The 24869-nt window shown below is 33.3% G+C and overlaps 1 protein-coding gene and 1 long non-coding RNA gene across 8 annotated transcripts in view; one reads left to right on the top strand and one right to left on the bottom strand.

The window, feature by feature from the left end:
• Positions 1–1809: 1809 nt before the first annotated feature.
• kif2c (kinesin family member 2C) lies at positions 1810–24858 on the bottom strand. 3 transcript variants are annotated; one of them, XM_087238510.1, is made up of 22 exons: positions 24683–24858; positions 23965–24059; positions 23372–23488; positions 20973–21030; positions 20846–20878; positions 18754–18885; positions 13533–13637; positions 12885–12976; positions 12222–12314; positions 12095–12149; positions 11838–12000; positions 9480–9570; positions 9337–9400; positions 9155–9246; positions 8741–8883; positions 8305–8509; positions 7217–7327; positions 7069–7136; positions 6876–6966; positions 5863–5937; positions 5531–5624; positions 1810–2073 (listed from the first exon to the last, which is right to left on the bottom strand). In XM_087238510.1, exons 1-22 carry the CDS (start codon positions 24741–24743, stop codon positions 2009–2011), a joined length of 2103 nt encoding a protein of 700 aa, XP_087094636.1. In that variant the 5' UTR covers positions 24744–24858; the 3' UTR covers positions 1810–2008.
• Positions 24515–24869, top strand: part of LOC147837146 (uncharacterized) — a 158348-nt gene continuing 157993 nt past the window's right edge. For all 5 annotated transcript variants that reach the window (XR_015478681.1, XR_015478680.1, XR_015478679.1 and 2 more), the window contains exon 1: positions 24515–24748. This is a non-coding gene — a long non-coding RNA (uncharacterized LOC147837146). The remainder of the gene's footprint in view (positions 24749–24869) is intronic.

Genomic DNA, 24869 nt, shown 5'->3' with positions numbered 1-24869 from the left:
GTATAAAAATATATTTTTTAATTTGATCTTTTTTTTTTTTAGAGAATGACAGTTGTTCAAAGTAACAAATGTTTTCATTTCAATTTTATTTGCTGTGCAGTTATGCTGCTTTCCTAACTTTCTGTAGGAAAACATTGGTATTGTTTTGTCTAAAAGTGAACATGTCTGAAAACATGGTGCCTTTTTGTCACTTCATTGCAAACATGCTCTGAATGACGAAACATTTTTTAAACATGCAAAAAATCTCATTAATAGCTTACAGAAGAAAACTAAAAAAAATTTTTACACAACCATAAATTGTAAATTCAGAAAAACTTAGAAATTTTTTGTGGAATTCTATTTTTTCCTCAGTTTTTCTCTCATACCAGTGAATGTTTTTCATATAAAATACATTATAAACAAAATTCAGGGTATCTGCAGGTTTCACCAAGTTAAATTTAAGACTTAAGACATTTTTAAGACAATTATGAATGAAATGTTTAATTTATACAGGCTAAATTTTAAGTATTTTATCAAAAGTGATTAAAATTTGATATATTTAATAATACAACAATAATTTAGTTTGAATATTTTTTTAAATTAATTTTCAAATATATCCATTCACAAACCCTATAACCCTTACCAAGAATAGAACAAAACACATAGCTGTCAATTACTTCAGTAATAATAATTTAATAATAAACAATATACAGGTCAGGTCAGTTTCCTCAGCAGTAAATAAAGTGAGAACTTTTTAACTGCAAGAAAAGTAACTAAAGACTGTTTTTAAATAAAAAGTTAGAAGTGTTATTAAGATGGATTGTTGGTGATTGTATGGGTGTTAATAGCCAAATTGGGTAGCTCATGAACAAAGGACAATTGAAACCTGTTAAATTTCTTTTAAACCTACAACACAACATACCAGTGGATTTAGGACATTTTCAGGCCTAAAAATTAGTTAAATAATAAAAAAAACTATTAAAAATAAACTTAACAGACTGAATGTGAATCTGTTTAAATGTTTATATTCCAATACCTTTTTAAAGTAATTTTTAAAGCAATGAAGCAGTACAACCAAAGGTTGGATACATTTTCTCTCAACTACACATTCAGAACATTTTCCACAGAACACATTTTGCAACAAAGGCATACATAAACAAAAAAAGCTAAATAGCAAGTACACTGAAAACTAGATTGACAGAATGACAGTTATTTATTAATCAAGCAGTAAACAATGAAGTCTTGAACGCATTTTGTAAAAGTAGTACACACAAGTATATGTACATCTAACATGGTGCTTGAACAAGACACATTCATCTTACATTCCTAATTTTAGCGGAATATATGTAGCACAGCTATGCATTTCCAAAGCACGGGTAAATAGTTTGGGAGGGGTGGGGGGTGGGAAATGCCACCCAACAAGCTCAGAGGAAGCAGTTGAGCTTCCAGGCCTCACACAGAGATGTAGGGCCACCCACTCACAGGCCGATTTAGTTTATTTTCATCCTTTGAGGTAAACTGTTCAGTGTGAACTGTTTATTAGGCCTTTGATTTGTCATGTGTCAGCTTGTGCTCGCAGGGCAAGTGTATACACTGGTTGTGGCTTGTATATAGAAGCGGTTTGGAGGTCAAGGCTGGTGCGGGGGGTGATGGGAAGGGTGGGTGGTATGAGGCAGTACTCGAACCATCTTTCATTTTGGCATCATCATGATAAAAATGAATTTTTTTCTATATCAAGGTGAGACTTGAAATTAATCCAAATGCAATTAGGTGAACTGGGAGAGTTGATGAAGACGGCTTTGAAAAAACCAGGACACAACGTTCAAAATGTGACTTACAAAAGATCCAAAATGAAGGCTCCTTTATTCAGTACACAAAAACAATTAAAACGGACAAACAGTACAAAAAACAAACAAACATCTTTTGATATCTCTTGTAGCCAGATAGTAAATAGGATTATTAAAGGAACGAAATTGAAGTTTCATTAGCTTTTGTGAGAGGTATCGTTGCCGCTGAATCTCATCTTAGATTAGTTTGGTGACATTCTGACCCTCTGTTCTGCTTCAATAGCTGATCTCAAAGCCTGGTAAGACTCTATAACAAGAAGAAAAACAATTTCAATGCTCAGCAGGAAATGGCCAGCTTTTCTCAACACCCTCTCAAACCACACAGTTTGTGTCATTGCGACGTGTGTTGAAACTCAAACAAGTTATTATATAAACCGAAAGTGTAGAAGGATAGAATAGAATGATGTTAAGATAACTATATGGTGTTACACATGCTGGACTAAGTTTAGTTTGTTTGTTTACAGGGTCAATGCAAATTAATAGACATTTTTCATCTGTGGACCCCTTACAGAATATTAAAAAGTCACACCTAAAATAGAAGCACAGTAGAATACTATTAAATATAAAATACAATAAAAAAAGCAAAACTAAAACTGATTGATGGCAGCAGAAGGGGACAAAAAAAAGCCAAAGACAAACAGTATAAATAAGTGTCAAAAATACAGTACTAATGCTGACAATGCTGATTTGTCAATGACCAATTTTTAACATGAAACTGAAAAGACCGAAAAGTAAGTGATCTTCTAATTGTTGGTGGTAGGATTGCACGGTTTACCAGTACTATGGTAGTATCATGACATTATGGCTCCAAAATACTGATGGTGCCACTGTAGTTTGTAAACAGTCATCAACAGTCTATACCTAACGTTGCACATGGAAAAGTCACTAAAATGCTTGCACGTTTGTGAAACAAACTATTTTTTTATAGTCTCTGGAGCCCTTTAAGGTTGCAAAACTGTAGAATTCACACCTTTTTTGGTAGCCTATTGCACATTTTCTGACGCTTCAGTTCAAATCTGAATCAGTAAATTTTTTTCCTGTCAATATGGTTTAGTAGCTACAACAACCGCAACAAACTTTTAAAAAGAACGACTCCAAGTGAAATTTTAAATTACTTTTGAAAAACCCCAAAATCGCAACAGGAAACGTTGAAAAACATTTGACTACTTCACATAGCCTATTTTTTTTTTTTTGGGAGAAATGCTTTAACTAATTTAATTTGCTATAATTTGTATCTTTATTTGAATGTGTATTTTGCTGGTCAGTTATCTACAAAAGAAACAAAAGAAACTAATACTTTTTAGATAAAGTGATATTTTTCAATAATATAGGAATTATGAAATCAATTTAAGTAGGCCTATTTAACATTTTAAAATACAGTATTTCTGACAATTTTCTTTATTTCATAGATTTAAGTTACAGTATCGCAATACTATTTGGTATCACTATACTTCAGCTGGTATAGTATCGAAACATTTTTGGGTATCGTATCGAGACAACCCTAGTTGATTGGATTGAATTCCAATCCCAAACAGCTTTCACTGAAATCACAGACAAACTGAATTAACTTTTTTGGGGGAATAATACAATCCTCTCTTTCACCACCCCTAGTAGTTCAGTGAGGAGTTCTAACTTTCCTTGATTTAGTGGTAAAGTCAGATTATGTAAAGTCTTAAACAGTAAACATGTGCATATTTAATTAGGTTTTCACCAACTAAGCAAGTTGTATTTCTTTAATACTGAATAATGGTGAAATTGAATTGATTTTTTATCAAGGGTTTTTAAAGATTTTTACAATGATTCAAGTGGCTTCAAATTAGTAATGCTAGCTTGGGACCAAGTGGTGAAACAATAAGTGATATGAGAAATGATCATTGAGTGTAAATAGATTAGGGCAACCTCACATAATAAATAAATCTAAAATTTGCAAAACTGAATCTTATCCGGCAACATACCTTTTTAACCTGTGACCTGAATGATAGTTTTGAATCTACCAAAACACCAAGGTACTTGTACTCCGATACAACTTGTAATCTTTTCCCTAATACAAATACATCTGGTACTAAACTTAACCTATCATTCTTAGAAAATACACACTGTTTTAGTAATGTTTAACTGTAAACAGCATTGTTCTAACCAGGCTGAAAGATGTACCAGCGCATGCTCTGGGGACATCATAACATACATTTTTGTTGAGTATTCATATACACATTCAAAAGTATGGAAGGGAATATAAAAGTCTAATAAACTGATCACATGAAATAAGAGTTTTTGTGATTATACCTTTTTTTTAAATGAGAAAAATTTGACACTGTATTTTCATTTACTGTTTTAGTTTTGAATATGTACAATGAGTGAAATTCAACACCTTTTTACATTAAGACCTTATTATATTTTTTATAGTTTTCACCTTTAATTGAGAAAGGATAGCGGAGGTTACAGAAAGGAAAGTATTGGGAGCAGAGACAGGAGAAGGGTCAGCAAAATACCTGGAGACGGGAATCGAACTCAATATGTCAGCGTGCTTAACCATTAGGCCAGGGGTGTCAAAGTCAATTCCTGGAGGGCCGAAGCCCTGCACAGTTTAGTTCCAACCCTGCTCCGACACACTTACCTGTAGGTTTCAAACAAGCCTGAAGGACTCAATTAGTTTGATCAGGTGTGTTTAATTAGGGTTGGAACTAAACTGTGCAGAGCTGCAGCCCTTTTGGAACCGAGTTTGACACCTGTGCACTAGGCTATTAGTGCTGACCATTTCAAAACCTAATAACTACTTTAGGTTTCAACCGGAAAAACTGGCGAGATTTTAACTTACAGTATATTTACTAAATATTAATTTAAGAAACAAATCCAAAGCTAAAACATTCATTTACTGAATAAAAATCTGTTAAATCGAGCTAATTTAGTAGGTTGGTGCCTATAGAACTGCAGAAATGGTGGTGTTGACTTGGTTACTGCAGTAAACAAAACAGCACAAGGTCAAATCTAGCAGGATTTTATTGCTTTCATAAACTACAAGGCATCCTGATATTCGCAGATTTAATTCACTTTAGCATGCAACCATACACTGAACAATTAAAAATTATATAAAAATCAATACCTTGCAAAAAAGCATTTAAGACTTTAATACTTTAAGGACCTTAAATTTCTCTGAATTGATTTAATCTTTAATCAAGCTTTAACAATTTCTAAGATCCCGTGGACACCCTTTAACGTATATTTAAAAAAAAAAAAAATTGTGAGATAACATGAGATTGTGTGATCCAGAAGTGTATAAAAAGAGCAACATGCTGTGATGAAGACTGTCTGATGAGGAACCTGTGCTCGAAACATTACACGCTTTGTGGTAGTCTTTTTAAATTTAATTTTTTTTTTTCTGGAGCTTTGCCGTTGCTGACTTTTTGATTGGCTGATCCACCCATTAAGATTGATGTGAGGCTTTTGTGCAGTTTTTACCAATTAGACTTTCTAAATGCCCCCCCAAAATATATAAATAAATAAATAAATATATTAATAATATTATTTTTGTATATCTGTAAATCATAATATAAATGTATAACTGTATATGCAAAAAATAAATAAAAAAATAAAAAAAATAAAAATATGTATAAAGTATAACAAAGGTATAACATTTTATATATTAAAATACACATATGCAATATTAATCTTTGACCCATGTCCATTTATGAACAAAAATGTAGTACCTTGCAGCTTCCTCATGAATGAGTCAATGTTTGATAAATTTGCTACTATGTCAAACGATGGAAGCTCCATAGATTTGGCAACCTCACTGCAACCCTGAAAAAAGAAGGATAAAAGAAAATAACACAAATCCTCTAATCCCTCTGATTTGAAGCTGTTGAAATGCATGCCTGGATAAACGCATTCAAGGGTAAACAAACAACAAAGCTACGTTTTGTAACTTCCTTGCTATGAGGAGCTTTTTGAGTGATAGAGAGTTTTAAAACAACGCCGCCCCACTCTGTCTTGAGGTTTGTTGTGTAAACACACCTGTTCAAATCAAAAAGCTACAAACCTTCAATTCTTCATAAAACCTCTCTTCCATCTCAGACACTCGGGATATAGCCTCAAACTCTGGCAGGACAGTCTCCTAAAAAAACATCACATTTTATCCCAAATTTCTTGCTTTACTTAAAACTGAAATGTACCCATGTATATTGAAAATGTAATATTTAATGTTTATTTTCATTTAAAATAACATTAAATAACACAATTTAATAATTTTTTTTTTACAACAAATGTGGTATAATACAGGGATTGCTGGTTTCACAAAATCAAATTTAAGACCTTTTTAAGACCATGAAGAATGAAATTTCAGACTTATATAGGGCTAAACGTTAATGATTTCTTAAATGGCCCTTACGAAAAAAAATGTACTTGTCCAAAACAAGCAGACCCAAGGTATATACATATACGTTTTGCAACATAACAATTAAACATAATTAACAACACACACACACACACAAAAAAACTGAATAAACAGTCTGTTGTGTATACATTTAGTTTTTAAAGAGATTTTTTTATTCAAATGTATTTGTTGGTGATTGGATGCGTGTTGGATCGATTGGGTAGCTTTACATAAAGAAACATTAGGACCAGTTTAAAATGCTTTTAAACCTACAAGACAATAATTCAGTCAATTTAAGACTTTAAGGCTTAAAATTTTGTTTTTGGAATTTAAGACATTAACCCCTGGTTTCACAAACAAGGTTTAAGGCTAGTCAGGATTAAATTGCATGTTTGAGCTGTCTCAACTCAAAATGAATTGCGTTGAGATGTTTTAAAATATGTCAGTGCCATTTTTTTGTCTCCAGGAGCACACCAGTAATATTTTTCTAAGGCCATTTTTATAAATGTGTCTTAAATACCCTTATTTAACTAAGGCCTAGTCCTGGCTTAATCTAAGCCATGTTTGTGAAACTGGGCCTAAGACTTTTAGACTCAGCAGACACCCTAAAATACAGTGGTTCAAACTAAAATTAATTCAGTTCAAATCATCAATAAAACATTTTAGACAGATTTACTCACCTCTTCTGAGGAGTTTCCCTCCTCAGAAAGTTCCAGTTTTGAACCATTTTCCACAGCATCACCCTTGGAGATTCCATTCAGTTCTTTCACCCTATAAAAACATAAAAATCACTGCATCACCTAACACACCAGCAGAGGGCCTCCTCAGCCAGACAAAGCAATACCAGTGTAAATCAAGGAAGATAAAAAGCACCTGTTTGCATAGCGTAGTGTATTCAGAGTGTATTCACAAGAGCTCATGCCAGGTGAGATCATAGCGATCTGGAAAAGGTACAAGCACAAGGAGACTGAAGATTCTGAACCAACCTTAACAAAATTCACCCATAGCAGTCCACTCTTACCATACAGGTCCGGGAGTTTTCACCAATGAAGGAGTCCCGAAGCACCTGGGTCAGTTTGCTCATCCTAAATGGGATGTGCTCGCTGTTTTGACCAAGAGACCGGATGCATTCCTGAGGAATCAGGCAAGAGGTGAACAAATTATTGCTTTAACATTTCGAAACTGCTAATTTGTGCGTGTCAGAACAGTGAACAAACAACAGCAATTACAGCAAATATTAAAAGGTCAGATCACCCCAAAATGAATCATCATCATCATTTACTCACTCGCATACCATTTTAAACTAATAAAGTATTATTCACAAAGTATTGTCACAAAATCCAACAAAGGGTGTTTTTATAAAATCTAAGAAATTTTGGTATATCCTCAAAAGCTATTTACCCAGAAATCTGACCACTTGGTCCATAAAGATTTATAATGTTGATCTCTATAAACATTTAAAAAATTCAGAAATGGATGAAATCTCTTAGGTTTCAATAAAAACACCTTCATCTGTATTACAAATAACAAAAATGTTAAACTGCATGAAGTGGAGTAATGGATGACATTTGTTAATTTGGCTCGAGTTAACCATGTAAGCTAAATATAAATAATGTTGCACAATAGCAATTAATTTGTGTATTACTATAATTTATATGCAGTTAGGCATGGGATAATTACTGTTTTCAAAATATACCACGGTTTGGAAAAGTCAATGTTTGAAAACCACAAAAATTTTCGGCTATACCATTCCTATGGTATATGTAAGATTTTTTATTTACTAGGACAACAGTATCTCCAGCACAAAAGATACCCAAAGATGCTGTTTTAAATATTTAAGAAACCTGTTTTTGAAACCAAAAAGCACAGCAGAAATCAATGATTCATTTAAATGTTTACTGCTCCAAAATCTTTCAAATGTTTCTCATTTAAAAATGTAATGTGTTCGATAAGGGGAAAAAAAGTTTTAGTTTTCAACCCAGACATTTAAAAATAATAATAATTTAGAGCAGTGATCACAGTACCGTGAAACTGATATTTTTACCCAAGGTTATCATTCCGTCAGAATCCTATACCAGCCCATGCCTACATGCAGTAGACAGCAAGTACCTTCAAAGCCAGTAAGCTGCGGTTGATCTCAGCGGTCTCCACTATTGTGTGCCGATCGTTGCTGCTGACATCAGTGCCGCGTTCATTCCCAGCAAGATCCACCAGTGAGAATTTCCCATAGAGAAAGTTCCGTCGTCTCAGGATTACTTGTAAAATCGCATGCGAGCGTGATGAGCTGGCATTAGCAAACGTTTGGCCAGATGTTCTGGTATAAAGTGAGACAGTGTTGATAGCGTTAACTAAACTATTACAGAATGCTTGCAGTAATTCAAATAAACCTTAATAAGGTTATAAATAAGGTTAGAAACAACAACTTACAATACATTTTTATACCCTCAAGTAAAAAAAATAAATAAAAATAAATAAATAAATAAATAAATAGAGAGAGGAATCAAGGCAGAGCTGCACCATAAACAGAATCATTATTATTTTTTACCTGCATGCACTTCCTCTCTCAATCATCTTGATGACATCATCAACACATGACACAGGCACTTCCTGCAGGCCAACAACATTGACCTGTTGCTTCTCATCCTCCAAAACACGCAGCTTTGTTTTCTTATTTAGCAAGTCAAAAACCTGAAGTACACAAAAACAAAGTTCAATGCCATGCCTGAGCAAGTACTTTTAAATTTGCAACAAAAATCTAAAATCTAATTAGTATAAAATTACATAATACTACAAATATTGCTCAACCTAGCACCAAGATCACATTAGTCATTTGGAAATGTGTGGTTTATTCACACTAAACAGAAAAATGCAATGACTGAAAAATCAAGAACTACCAGCCGTTTGGTTGACAAGAGATCGTTGCAGTGTTTTTGATATATGTAATGTAATAAATCCAAACCTTGCCATTGTAGATTTCGAAAAAGGTGACATATGGGCACAGGTCCATATCCACATATCGTTTTTGCCTTAGGAGGGTAAATACATCCTGTGCTGTGAGGAATGCAGAAAGATTAATATATGAGTGAACATGGATGAATGAAACGAGTCACTGTGTAAAGTGCATTTGACAGTTACAATCACCTGCCAGGGCGTAAATCCCTTTAGAGCTGTTTTGGCTTTTTCCAGAAAAGTCTCCACCCATAGTCTGTAAAGAATGTCTTGCATGTAAAACACTGAGTTTGGGATTTTTTTTTTTGTATTTTTGGAACAAGATGATAACTTACATGGGTCTTTCCACTGCCTGTTTGGCCATAGGCAAAGCACGTTGCCATACCACCTTCGAAAATGGTCTTAACCAGTGGTTTAGCTGTGAACCTAAAAGTTGAACGCATAATCGTTTAAATATTTTGTAGATTGGACTTGCATGGATCAAACTGGGATTTTATGTTTAAAAAAAAAAGTAAAGAATGTTAATTCCTTGCCAAAAGTTTTGTTAATAACTAATGACTTCTTTAAATGTAAGAAAAAAATGTTGGCAACGATTACTCTTTCATATGCATGTAATTACAAGGCATGATGCAGGTTTCTCAAGGTAAAGGAACACTTTTTAACCTCCAGTTACAGAAGTCTCTTCCAGTGCAAGGTTAGTACCACATACTTATATCAATGACAGTATGTAGTGTATATTATATAATAACGATCAATATGAGGATGCAGAACACTAGTCATAACATAAATAACAGACTGATCAATGATATAGCAGACACCAAAATTATTCAAATAAAATGTTAACACATGGTTTATAAATGTGTATTGCAAAATATAAGTTCATAAATACCCATGACTGTTTGTTAATCCCAGCAATGGATTAGGAGCAGTGCGAGGCAAAGCAAGGATACAAAGATTCAAATTTCTTTAGGGTTTAGAAAGGGGTCCTATAAAACCTTTTTGATATTGAATTTGTTTTTAGGGTGCAAGAGTGGATTTTCATGGTTGATCATTTTAAAACCACATTATTTTCCAAACATTTTTACATGAATGTAGCACCTCTTGTCTATCCGCTTGTTAAGTGTGACGTCACGCGAAGCGGCTTACGGGTCCAAGCGCTCTATTTTAATGTACGAGGAGACTCATGAAGTGGAAATTATAAACGTTTACAAAGAGATTTAATACTTTCGAAAATCACAATCTCAATATACATGTCCATGCCAATTATCCTATGGCCAAAAAGTCATAAATTTTTTTTATAAATTGTTAAAATTTTCGTATTTGTGATGCAGCAAGCCCAGAGCTTGATGTGTACACTATGACTTCATATAAAATTAACTTTAATGTGTGATATAAATTAAAAGTGATCATGAACAAATAATTTTTCAACCTAATTTAGTGGCGGCTTGGACCCGGAAACAGTATTACTTTTATCACCAACACGTCATCACTTAACAAGCAGATCGGTTTTGGTTCTCTGCTTAGTTTAAGTTTATCCACTGCAAAACAAGTTTGATAAAAGGTGACAACATGTGACTAAAACAGCTAGTCTTCCCAGTCCTCTCTAGCGCAACTCAAACAATAAGGGTGTCAAAATTAATTGTTTCTTCTGTGCACCGCGATGCAGACGAGGACAGTTCAGTATCTGTTCAGTAATAGGCTCTAACCGGTTATTACATACTGACAACATTTATCTCATATGCACTATGTTGTAGTAGGATACTATGGCAAAGGAGGCGAGCACGATTAATTAAAATGCAGAAACTCTGCACAATTCACTGTGTGTGTTTTCAGGAGTTACAGCAGAAGTCCCTATTTCACTGCTATGGAGAAAAGTAAACTCCATTTCTCTCTCTTACTGGGGACCTTTGACCTGCTGGTGTGAGATAATGTTTTCTCTCCTTTCAGCTGTTATATCAATACTTGTGGATCCAGACAGAAGCGTGTCTGCAGAGCAAGTTTTCACCACCGCTTCGATCATGGATCAGCTGTGATAGCAAAGTCCGTTTATCAGTGTTGCTCATTGGTGGACAGCATCAGAGCAGTAGAGCCAAATCGCAGCCTTTTCTGTTGAGCACATGACCAATCATATGCGTTTTACAACTCGCTTGACAATGCTCAAAAAGCAAGCGGGATAATATTTATGTTTGTTTAATGGCTTTAAACGCTCATGTTGTACTGTGCATATACTTGAATTTTGTTTGATACATTCAAAAAGAGTGTTTTCTTTGAGCAGGTAAAATTAAAGGTACAGTTCATGTATCTGACTACTTCCATTGAAGGACAAGATTGTATTACAAATTATAGAAAAAATATATACATTTTAATATTAGAACTCTTGTGCTGTGAAGTAAAATATAAAATTGTGTATAGAAAGCATCGTCAATGTACCGTTATGCACCGAGATATCAATTTGAACCAAATCGTTGGCGTGATAATGGTAACCGAATCGAACCATGAGACGAGTGTAGGTTTACACCCCTATCAAACAACCTTCATTTTTATGTATTTTGGTAGTGTGGGAATTATTTGAATAAGGTACTGTCCAAAAGAATGTTGTAGCATAAACAATAAAACATAACAGGATTCATTTAAATAAACACCCACCATAGACATGTATGGCAATCAATACAGAACAAACTCAAAATACAAACCTGTATACCAAGTCATTTGTGGCGTCTTCATCAAATGAGTAATCAAAATGGAAGGTCTGATTCTCCAGGTACTTGGTTAGATCCACTTTCTGCTTGGGCTCATGCAGTAGTAGGACTCCATTACCAGGGATTGTCACCACATCAATCTCTTTCTTTGCCAACTCTAAACACAAACAATTGGGAATGCAGCAATGCACCAAAAACCAAAGAGAAAAACTATACAAATATCAATTTGAGGGGTCATCTCAGCAACCTACCTTTTTTATTCAGTGGTCGTTTGCGAACGCAGACACAAATTCGGTGAGTTTTGACCTAAAACATGCACTTTGTATTAAAATATGAAAAGAATAGATGATTATATTAATATTATGCTTATTAACTCACTGGATCCGACAGGGACATGGGTACTTTCTGCACAGTCTCTCTGTATTCCTCAATCATCTGGTAAAACTGCTTGGATCGATTCGTTTCTCCAAACTATGAGTAAAACAGAAAATATTATAAATGAGAACAGTTTTCTATATATATATTTTTTTGCACAATTGCAATAAAAAATTACAAGGCCTCTGACAAAACAAACAAAATAATCTAAATTAAATCATTTGAAATAAAAAAATTAACTTAATTCAAATATCACAACATGATTTGTATTTTAATTATTTGTATATCTTTGCAATAAAAAAAAAAAAGTTTTAAGATGGATTGTTGGTAATCGGATGCATTTGACCCGATTGCATAGCTTTAGTTGGACAGAGGAAAATTAAGACTTTAAAAATGATTCAAGATCTACAACACAATATTTCAGTGAATTTAAGACTTTAAGGCCTAAAATTTTGTTTTTAAATTGTAAGACTTTAAGATCCCACGGACACCCTTTATACTGTCCAATGAGCACAAAACAAAAGCCACAGTATGCATGAACATGCAACAAAACAGCAAACCACAAAATATGTTGAAATGCTCATAAATGAGTCTTTTATTTATCTTTTTGTGCAATGAATTCTCATCATAGGAAAACGAGTGTGAAATCTGAATGAAATAGAATACCTTTCCTCTCTTCTGTGCATCAGGCATTTTTGCTATTGACAATCGTTTGTTTGCCACCTTATTGGTCTCCGAGACCTGGGACATGCGATGGCCTAAAATGCATATATTTGATAAACAAACAGACAATTCCTATAAATCACAACAGTTTAGGCAAGGGTTATAGAGGCAACTAAACACTATTAGGCATGGGCCGGTATAAGTTCCTGACAGTATGATAACCTTGGATAAAAACACCACGGTTTCATAGAATTGTGATTACTGCTCTATTTTTTAAATGTCTGGGTAAAAAAAACAGCAACAACAACAAAAAACCTTTTACACATTAATTTTATTTAATTGCCAATTAATTTTATTTTAAGAAACATTTATAATATTTTGGAACAGTAAACATGTCAGGCTAAATATTTTTAATAAATCATAGATTTCTGCTCTCTTTATTAGTTTCAAAAACACAGATTTCTTTATAACAAATAAAAAATACATTAAAAAAACCTTACATATACTGGGAACGGTATAACAGAAAATGTTAGCAGTTTTAAAACCTTGACTTTTCCAAACCGTGGTAAACCTTAAAAACGGTTATCGTCCCATGCCTAAACACCGCATTCATGATATGAACATGCATGGCAAAATCAAAACAGTACATACTTGGCGGACCCATGGGGGCACATTTGGAAGCCTCACTCTCACATATAGCCTCAGTGGATGGTAGCAGTGGAGAAGCTGGTTTTGAAAGAAGTCTCCTCTGGTAGCCTGCCAATCATATGCAAGGTGTTATGACAATGACCCCAGACCAGTCTCCAATGACTGTCACAGTTCATACATCATGCAGGTTATTATTCAATCAGTCACATTTTAATTATCTCATAATGCCACTGCAGCAACATCTGCATTTTTATGATGTATAGAGAAATTAGCTCAAGAAAAAAGGTAGGCTTCTGCTGGTGTCAAAATTTCAGGTCACGATTAGTTGCTGAAGCGTATCCCAATCGACGATATGATACTAACCTAAGCTGCAACTAAATAAATAAAAATAATAATAAATAAAAATACCTAATGTATTGCTTTATTGTACATGCATGTTAAGAGTACATAAAAAAGGATGATTGTACAATAGGTAACACTATTAATAGAAAAAAAAATCATACTCAAGCAAACTTATTACCTGTAGTGCAAGTAGATTAAAGGTATCTGCTCAAAATATTACTTTAAGATTGTAAATACAATTGAAATGGATGACAAAAAATAGGCAACAATACTTGATGACAGTCTCACTAGTAAACATTAGTTACTGCATTAACATTAAGAAAAAAACAACAACTATATTAAAAAGGTTAACAAAATCAGGGCTTCACGATATTGGAAAAATTGGGCTCTATTTTGAGGATCCAGGCCCAAAGCACAGGGTGCAAAAGCATTAAAGGTGTGTCGAATCCACTTTTGCTATTTTAAGGATGGAAAAATCCGCTTTGCGCTGTGGCACATGGTTTAACAGGGTTGAGCTTATTCTCTTAATGAGTTATAGGTGTGTTTTGAGAATAAACCTGAGTCTCATCTACTATTTCCTTCGTGCCATAGCGCATTTGCTATTTACATGACGGACTTTGTAAGTGAACAAACTGAGAGTTTCACTAGTAAGAAAACAGTTAAACAGAGCATCTGCAGCAGGAGAATGAGGGAAACCTTGTACGCAGAGACATCAATTAGCCTAAAAATAATTAATTTGTTTGCTAAGTGCAAAAATTTGTTTCAAAACTACTTCTAAATTCAGTTGTAATTTTCAGCAAACGAATAAATGAACAATAATAATGAAGTGTGATCAAAAAATTGAGTTATCCAAATACACATGCTATGCCTCATTTGGTCTAAAACCTGACAAGTGGACAATTCTAAGCTTGTTTTTAATAAAACAAATATGAATATGCATATAATATATAATATATAATTCTGCTAATAATGATAACATTATACAAAACCAAATTATCATGAATAAACTGAAAAAGGCCCCCCGTGATGATGAAGGCATGAAGGCGGTGGTTTTTATAATTATGTAGGCTAGAAAATATATTTTTTTGTAATATTTTAAATCTAATTCTTTTTCATTTGTAAAGGTATTTGCGTATTGCTGTACATCCTGTGTGTATTAAGCAGTGTGTAAGTTAGGCGCACAACTAATGTGCTCTGCGCTGGACTTTAGATTTGCTTTGATTTGGTCTATTGTGCAGGCTTAAATTCGCACTTGGCGGAGGTGCACTCTAAACTCACACAGGAGAAAACTTGACTAGTGGATAACACGAAGCCCAATTCATTTCATGTTTTGCTTAACTAATTCTTTAAATACAACTCTCTTAAACTATAAAGAGAGAGAGAAAAAAAAAAGAAGAAATTTGCCGTTAAATAAATTTTAGCTGAGACGCAGCTGCCAGTCATTTTCACATTAGTTTTTCAGTTAGGGATCAATATTAGACTATTAGTAATGTCTACTCTATAAATATTATAATAACTTATAATATTCATTATTATTATTATTGTTATTATTATTATGCTATAAAATTGACAAAACGCAAAACCCTAATAAAAATATTTGCTTTCATTTTGACATTGCTAAAACTAACTGTTACAGTTGTGTAAAGAAACATCCCATTATACAGCAGCAGTCTCAAGTTAGGACACTTAAAAAATGCCTTTTGAGTTTAAAGATGATTGACCTGCAAAGTCAAGTTTACAGTGTTCTAAATTAAAAAGGTATATAGGCCTAGGGCGTGAGTATGTGGATTTACAGCGGACCCACCCCATGCACTGCAAGCTGAATAATCTAGGTAGGTAGAAAGGCTCTCTGTTTTGCTACACTAATGCCTTAAAATGTAACTAAGTAAAACATTATTTTTATTAACTACAATTTTTTTTGGTGCTTAAGCCATAATCTGTCTGCAAAAATGTAAACGGTATACAGTTGCCTAACCTTCATTGATAAAATCGGTAATAGCCCCCTCAATTATGACATCCTGCCGCCGGGCCTGCTATAGCGATCCTTTATTGTTTGAGAAGAAACAAAAGTGGAAACTGTGGATGAAAACCTGGCTGGGAAGACGGCGATAACATGAATTATTGGTTCTTCAATGAGAAAAGATCGCAGACACGACACCGTAATGGCACTTATTTTAAAACACAGGTCGTGTTTACGATCATTAATATTAACAACTAATATTAATAACATATAATAACTCCTCTCGCTTTAGACTTTACCTTTTAGAGCTTGTTCTTGTCGGTGCAATATGGGTTTTTTGCACAAAGGCTACGAATCAGTATATGAAGAATGATTAAGAGTATGTTTTTCCTTTATTGCATCCTTTCCGTAATGCGTTTTATTTATTTATTTTATTTTATTAAGTGATGGGGGCAATATTCACTGGCAAAATATTCCTCCTGTACCACCAAAAAATGACGCCTCTGTACCCAAGTAGCCTACCCAAGTTAATTTACATTTTATGTAAAAATGAAGAAATAACAAAGACCAAAGTATTATATCCGTACAAACATATGCGTTTGTTTAATTTTCGTTGATAAAACAACACAATACAGCCTATGATAATGTAGTTAAATATTAAATAACTTTAACTGCTTGAAACAGTATAATAACAATTAAATGTTACATTAAGAACTTTACAAATAGCCTAAAATGACACTATACTTATCAATAATATTTTCGGAATTTTAGGAAAACTGGCTTCTCTACACTGCGAAACGGCACGGTTTCAACTACAAAACATGCTGCTCCATTTCTTGCTGTCAACGTCTACCATTTATCACTTTTTCTTTTGTATTTGGCCATTTTTGAAAAGGCCTCTGTGATACCTGGCTGACTAGCTGGGCGTTAGCGTTCTGAAGATAACATGACTGGAGCTGGCTCCGCATATGGATGGCTCCAGATGGTTCTGGAGAAAATGAAGTTAACTCCATTTAAGGAAATGATTAAGAAATTAATGCATTATATAAGAACATAACACGATTAATACATGCTTTTGTAGTTGTCATTACACTGACTTTGTACAGTAAATGTCTACTTGTTAACATTACTTCAGAGTTAACGAACAAAATGTTTATAAATAATCACAGAAATTTCAAAGTCATAAACCAGAATAACATGAAAATGTTAATGTTTGAAAATAAACAGCCTAAGCGTTTGTGCATTTCTTGTTATGATGAACACCACTGTAAATACAACAATAGGAGTATTCACTAAAAGTTTAAATAAAATATATAGAAATATTCACTGTATTTTGAAGTGCCCACAATAATAAGATCCTGCATGTTCATTATAACAATATTAAATTACTGGAGTTTCCCAGAGATAAGTTGTGGCTGGAAGGACATCCGCTGCGAAAAAAACTTGCTGGATAAGTTGGCGGTTCATTCCGCTGTGGCGACCCCGGATTAATAAAGGGACTAAGCCGACAAGAAAATGAATGAATTACTGGATATCAGCATATGTCTAACTTGAATACACGGCAAAACGGATTAAATTCCTTTAGAAGTGCATGCAAAGTACATTTGCTTTCAAAGACACAGAAAAGTCTTCTTAACAACACAAACTAAACATCAAATGCGGTTTGTTTGTCACACCATTTGTAAAAACATGAGATTTGACAGATGCCAGATATTTTAACTGCAGTTTCTGAGTAATTTGTCTGTTCACACAAAATTTAAGGATTTGATTGAAATATCTGGAATTCTGGATTCAGTTTTCTGAAATTACATTCATGGGAAGAGTAGATATGCTAATATTTTCAACAATGATCAGCACTGCAATAATTGGCTGGTATCAAGACATCATCAATATAATGACAAATTATAAACCAAACAAATAGCCAACAAATAATAATGGCACAAGTTTTAAAAATAATGACTGATTTATTCCCTTTTTTTCATTATTTCTAGTATTCATATAGACTTAATTTTCACTGCCAAAAAGTACTGTAAGCAATTAATTAAAACTGACCTGTAAAGCAGATTTAAAGTTAATGTCATGCACGACATAACTTACTTTAATTAATTTAGCATCATTAAATGATTTTGGGATTTCAGAAGTGCAGCGGTCCGAATCTACTGCATGAAGCCACCCACATAATAGCTGTCACTGTTCAAATGAATGCACATCTCAGACAAACCAAAGTGTATGACTCCACTACAATTATGAGATCATTATTGTTTCCTGAATAAATCTCTCAATGAGTTGGCAATGTTTAGTAGATTATTTAGTTTCCAATACAGGTTATATATATATATATATATATATATATATATATATATATATATATATATATATATATATATATATATATATATATATATATTTTTTTTTTTTTTTTAAATAAACTATTTTTTCCTCATCCAACATGGTACTCTTGTAAGAAAATAGCATTTACTGGATCATACTTTAAGTATCACCTTCACTGAAAATTGATACAATCTAATTCTGCTTATGTGAAATGAGCCTTCTCCAGTGCAGGTTTAAGCTCATGTATCTGTTGCCATGACAGCAACTCCAGGATGGCATCTGAACAACCCTAACAGTCATGGATCATGTCAAATTGACAATGTTAAGCCTAGCTAACTAAGTAATCCACATAAAAGGAATGGGCCCCAGGACTCGGCTACATCTAGTGTTTAGTTGTAGGTCAAAACAGATGCTGTTTCCACATAACCAAGGAAAACCACAGGCTCGAATTATGCAAATCTATAACAAACCTACAGTTTAATTGTGCACTAAGAAAGACTGGTATTACTGACGTGTTTTTTATTTTTATTTTGGAGGGCAATAAAGAGCAAAGTTGGGGTCCTTTAATATCATACTGATTTAAAAACAAACCTGAATGTTTAGGGATCGTAGATGAGGGAAGATTCTGTGAGAGAACATCATCTGCAGAAGATGGCGAGACCACAGGTGGAGGGGCAGGTTGTCTGAACAAACACGTCTGACGCGTGGTCATTCTTCTTGAAGCTGAAAGTGCAAATGTTTGTGTTTAATAAAAAGAAAAAACTGCAACTAAGCCTAGAGGCAATCATCTGATAAATGCGATGATCTTCTAAACTGTTTGCCATGATTCCATTTCTATCCGCAACATAGTTAAATGCATACAATCTCCTCAACTAAGGCTAAGCGTTATGACAAAAATATTGTCACAAAAGAAATCATCTCACAATATCATACATTTTTTGATAAAATTCAAATCAATTAATATACACTCACTGGCCACTTTATTAGGCACACCTTACAAGTACTGGGTTGGACCCACTTTTGCTTTTAGAATAGCCTTAATCCTTCATGGCATAGATTAAACAAGATCTTGCAAATATTCCTGAGATGTATTGGATTGATATCTAGTGGCTGTGGAGGCCGTTTGGGTACAGTGGACTCATGTTCACGTTCAAGTATGACATGGCATGTTATCCAGGACATGATCAGCAACAATACTCAGGTAAGCTTAGGCTATGGTGTTGACACAATGCTTAAGTGATATTAATGGGCCCAAAGTGCGCCAAGAAAGGGCCCAAAATGTGTCACACCATTACACAACCCATCACCAGCCTGAACCTTTGATATAAGGTAGTATGGATCCATGCTTTCAAATAGTTGACTGCAAATTCTGACCCTACCATCTGAATGTCACAGCAGAAATCGAGACTCCGAGCAGGCAACGTTTTTTCCAATCTACTATTGTCCAGTTTTATTGAGCCTGTGGGAATTGTAGCCTCAGTTTCCTGTTCTTAGCTGATCCAAGTGGCACCCAATGTGGTCTTCCGCTGCTGTAGCCCGTCCACCTCATGCTTCGACTTGTGCATTCAAAGATGCTCTTCTGTATTCCTCGATTGTAACGACTGGTTATTTGAGTTACTGTTGCCCTTCTATCAGCTCAAACCAGTCTGGCCGTTCTCCTCTGACCTCAGGCATCAACAAGGCACTTGTGTTAACAAAACAGATGTACCTAATACAGTGGCCGGTTAGTGCATGTACACATTGACCACATGGAAAGTACCATTTCTTTTTACATTTAAAAAGTATATACACATTTGACAATCATTCATAAGTGATCATATTTCTCACTTCATTTAGAACTTAAGGGCAAATGCTTGATTAAAAATAAAATAAAGAAATAAATTCAACAACAAATTATTATAGATCCAATCTAAAATTTTAAGTTTACAACTTTCTCAGAAAGCTGTTACTCATGCTTCTGTTTGCATCTCCATAACAGTGTGTAATATTGCACATGCTCATAATTATGAAAAAGCATTACCATAAACATAGCATTTTGAGACACCATTTAAACCAATAGCATAACATGATAATGACCTTTTCATTTATTGCTAAGTCTGCAACAAATATTATTTTTATGGCAAGAACATTTCATTAATAAATCTAAAGTTAAAAGACAAACAAATACATACATTAAATATGATTTTAGCTTTAATATTAATATATTTAATATATATAATAAATGAAAATTCTAACATTTTTGCTGGTGACTTTGCTAATAAAATTTGCTAAAGAGCATAATATGAAACGACAGACTTTCTAGCTTGCCCACACAATAAATATAGTCATATTGCACAGCCTTATCCTCAACTTTATTATGTTTAACAATGTGCAGGAAGTCAAGAAAATATCTAAAAATGACAATAGCAACATTTACTGATTTATAAAACCCAACAGTGAAAGGAATCACCAACTGTGCTTTGATTGCTGCAGGAGGTAATTAATATCTCTGCCATGACACCCTTACTGATCTGACAGAGGAAGGAATTGAAAGAATATTTTGGATAAGTGGATAATTTATCGAATAGATTATGTGGACAGAAGTGAGAAGAGACATTCTTAGTTAAGTCTAATGATAATAGTCATAATTTAACAGTGAATAAGTGTGATTGGAGGACATTAAGAGCATGCACGTCATGCAAACCTGGCTCTTCAGATGGACAATCCCGAGGAGCAGCTTCAAATAGGAGACACACCATAAAAGATTACGTCGGTGCATGTCAGCTGACCAACTAGAAATCGGAGTAAACTCACTGACAATAAAAACTTACGTTCTGATGTAGTAGGTATTCTTGATGACCTTAAAGGAAGTTCTGATGCTTTGACACTCTGAAACAAACAAATAAACGTGTATATGTAAATGACTACATCATGTTTTTGGTAATATATATATATATATATATATATATATATATATATATATATATATATATATATATATATATATATATATATATATATATATAAAATAAACTGTTTGCTATAGTAAGGGGTGTTTCTAAAGTAGACTTTAGTGATTAGTACTCAAAGAAAACATGATCATATTTTGATAGTTTTTAAATACTGTTTTGTGTATAAAATCACATTTACCTATGATACCGAATCCTTCACATGTACAACAAATTACTGCTTTACCTCTTACAAATGATTAAAAACATTTGAGAGACATTTAAAGACAGTACATAGTTTGGATGCAGTTTTACTACAAAAAGTCCATGACTTTTCCAGGACTTTCAGGAAAATATTCATGACAATGTTTTGTGTAATTAAGCAATGCTTAATAAGAAATGAATTTATATTACATGATAATCTAAGTAATTTATAATACCAAATAAAATTTATTTAGATAATGCTTACAAACCACAAAATTATGTGAGAGCATGTGATTGGAAAAGCACAGAGAAATAAATAGGCTGCAACAACAAAACCAAGCATAATTTGAACACAAGATAATGTTAGAAACCTACTTGAATCAAACGATAGAATTACATTCATATTCGATACATTCAATTTATATTGAAAAGTATAGAAATTTGTTAAAAAAAAAAAAAAAAAAAAAAATCCATGACTTTTCCAAAAATGTATGAGTTTATTTGTTTTGCCAAAACTTTTCCAGATCTGGAGAATAACATGTTGAAATTCCACAATGTTTTCAGGTTTTTTATGACCGTATAAACCCTGAGAGTAATAAATATAATGATATAATTATTATTCTGGTGTGAGTGAAGAGTCTGAATGAATCAAATGGTTTCTTTACCAGACCTGGATTGCAGCAAAACCGCTAAAATTTTTGTGAATCTGATAAAAGCTTAGATTGTAAACGGTTAATAGAAAACACAAACTTGATTGCTGAAATTGGTACGTCAATTTAATGGACAAATAAGAATTTATTAAAATGTTCTATTGGGGCTCATGCCTTATTTAAAAGATGTAGCCTTGGCTACAAGTAAGAGACTTTATATCAAATTTGTATATGTATATGTATATATATATGTATATGTATATATATGTATATATGTATATGTATATATGTATATACGTATATATATATATATATATATATATATATATATATATATATATATATATATATATATATATATATATATATACACACACACACACACATATATATATATATATATATATACACATATACACACACACACACACACAAGTATATTTAATACAACTAAGAATGAAATGTAAAATATGGGTGAAACATTTTCCATCGCTCAGTTAAAAAATTATAATTATATAACATGTATTTGGACCAGTTCTTATTAAAAAATTATTATAATCCATGCAGGGTTTAATCATAATGGAGTAAAAGTTTATCATCTGGCCTGCGTTTTTAAAGTGATAGTTCACCCAAAATGTAAATGGTACTCATTATTTTCAGTCCACCTTTCACTTGTTTCAAATGTTTATGATTTATTTTTGATGCTGAACACAAAAAAAAGATATTTTAATAACGTAAACATTTAAATCGACTGAAGGGCGAGTAAAAATTGAGTAAATTTTTCTTTTTGGGTGAACTATCACGTTAATGCAAGTCATGCTGTGAACATTTAGATATTTTAGAGTTAAAACATTCAGCCACAAGATAATGTTTGTCACTTAAATAAAGATCACATTATAAAAAAATAAAGACTATGCATCATTGATAGTTCAGTCACCTGGTGAAATGGTATTCACATCACAGGAATTTAAAATATCGTAATGTCAGAGTTTTCCAGTATCGTGCAGCCCTCTTTTTAATAGTATTTAATGTCACCAAATTGTAAATATGCTTGACAAAATTTGGTATATAAAACAATTACACTAAATGATCATGGTATTACAGAAACCCTTATGTGTGCGCACTTATGTTTTTCTTAATAAAATTAAAGCTCTTCACTGGTCTTCCTCTCAACATTGACAGATTCTCACAGTTGTAGAAGAAATAGTCTAGACATTGCACCAAACACCTTTGGCATTACTATGGCAACCGACATGCATATACCATGAAAGCACTGTCTAAACAAAAGGACCCAATTGAATCCCTTGTGAAATTACTGTGCAGATAGACAACACTTGAATCAAAAATAAAAAAGCAAATCTTCATTTTAAACCAACTTTCTAAAAAAAGGTTTACACAAGAATTGTAGAAAAGATATACAAAACTCACTTTTGTCATTCGTGTCATTGGTGTCGGAATAGGGGTGGGTGCAGGTTCCTCCTGATGACATGGTTGAAGGTGTTGTATAAGGTCAGAATTGAGATGATTGAGTTCATTCATGTCAACCTAGAAGAAAAATTTTTTTTTTTTTAAATCTAGTTTTCCATATCAATTGCCATCAATCTATTAACTGCTCTGTACAGAAGCACATGTAGGACTGGGCTGATAAACAATATTATATTAAATTGCAATAAAATGTATGTCAATAAGAATGATAAGCTTTGGACAGCTTCACTCTATATTGATCCAAAAGTCAATTACACAGCAGAAATGTGTTGATGTACCGAATTTTCGGCCGAAAATATGTAGTGCTATTTAATGGACCCTCTAATTTTTGTGGCTTCAGTTGTTTGGGTACTCTTTTAAATCTGGAATCATTAACAACTTTCATATTATCATTATTGTTCAATATGGAAAATAATTATTGAGATTGCATTTTTGCCATATTGCCCGGCCCTAACCAAGTGTATTATGAAAATGTATAAACAGTGATCTAGAGATATAGTGTGCATTGATTAGGGGTTTTAACATTTAGTACAAACCTCTTTTCCTTTAGTCATACCATGCTCAGCCCATTCTACATTCACAGTGGATTTAGAGACGTTGGCAGTTTTCACAATAGCGCTGTGTATTCTTCCTGCATAATGAGAAACAGTGCCATAAACATAATGCATTTTCTGTTGAACCTTGAGATCATACATGACAGACTTTGTTCAGTGGTGCAACAATGCATTGTTTTTTCCCATACAATAAACAATGAAAAATACATGTAATTTCGCTCAAGATTCTCTCAGATAAACTAATTGATATGGGTTTGGAAAAAAAAACATCAATTATGTGTGTGCGCGTGTAATCACAACTTCTCCCTTTTGGCTAATTATCCATTTAAAACAATCACTGACAAATAGGTTCTGTATGTTTCAGTCATTAATTAGCAATCCCACAAGGAAAGAACGCACAGGGAGAAATGACAGGCTGTCTTTGTGCCTGCAGTATGTCCGTTACACGCTTTAAGATTTAAGTTAGATGGCTATTATTAACGTTAAATGTTTTTCTTTGAGTGTTGATCTCCCGGCTTTATTTTTAAACTTTAACGTTAGAAACATCAGCTCTCATAAGTCATCAATGCATGTTGTAACGTTACTGCATCGCAGCAAGCTCAACTTAATCTAATTTGTTACTTGGTTTGACTTTTACATCAGCTGGATTGATACATTTCGTGCCTGTAAAAGATTAGCAATTAGCAAACAAGCATCTTACCATCACTACGACTTATGTTGACAGCAAGTCCAATAAGAAGTTTCGACAAAGCGGGGTCCATCTCAGGTATTATTTTGTTAATTGAAATTTTTAACGTGTCTGTAGCTCCAATAAACAACTATTTTCTGCTAACGTTACTTTGCCCTAAGGAGTCACAAACCAACATTAACCGCTCTACATTCAAAAA

The sequence above is a fragment of the Danio rerio genome, chromosome 2, assembly GCF_052040795.2.
Source record: "Danio rerio strain M-AB ecotype USA chromosome 2, GRCz13ab, whole genome shotgun sequence".
NCBI classification, from domain to species: domain Eukaryota; kingdom Metazoa; phylum Chordata; class Actinopteri; order Cypriniformes; family Danionidae; genus Danio; species Danio rerio.
Note: the sequence above shows the minus strand (reverse complement) of the source record. Positions and strands in the feature narration are given on the sequence as shown.

Excerpts from the sequence above, each read along its gene's own strand:
- kif2c (XM_087238510.1), bottom strand. The coding sequence starts at position 24,743 with ATGGACCCCGCTTTGTCGAAACTTCTTATTGGACTTGCTGTCAACATA. Across the intron at positions 9,247-9,336 it reads AGGGATTTACGCCCTGGCAG|CACAGGATGTATTTACCCTC; the intron begins GTGATTGTAACT and ends CATTCCTCACAG. Across the intron at positions 8,884-9,154 it reads TCGAAATCTACAATGGCAAG|GTTTTTGACTTGCTAAATAA; the intron begins GTTTGGATTTAT and ends TGTGTACTTCAG.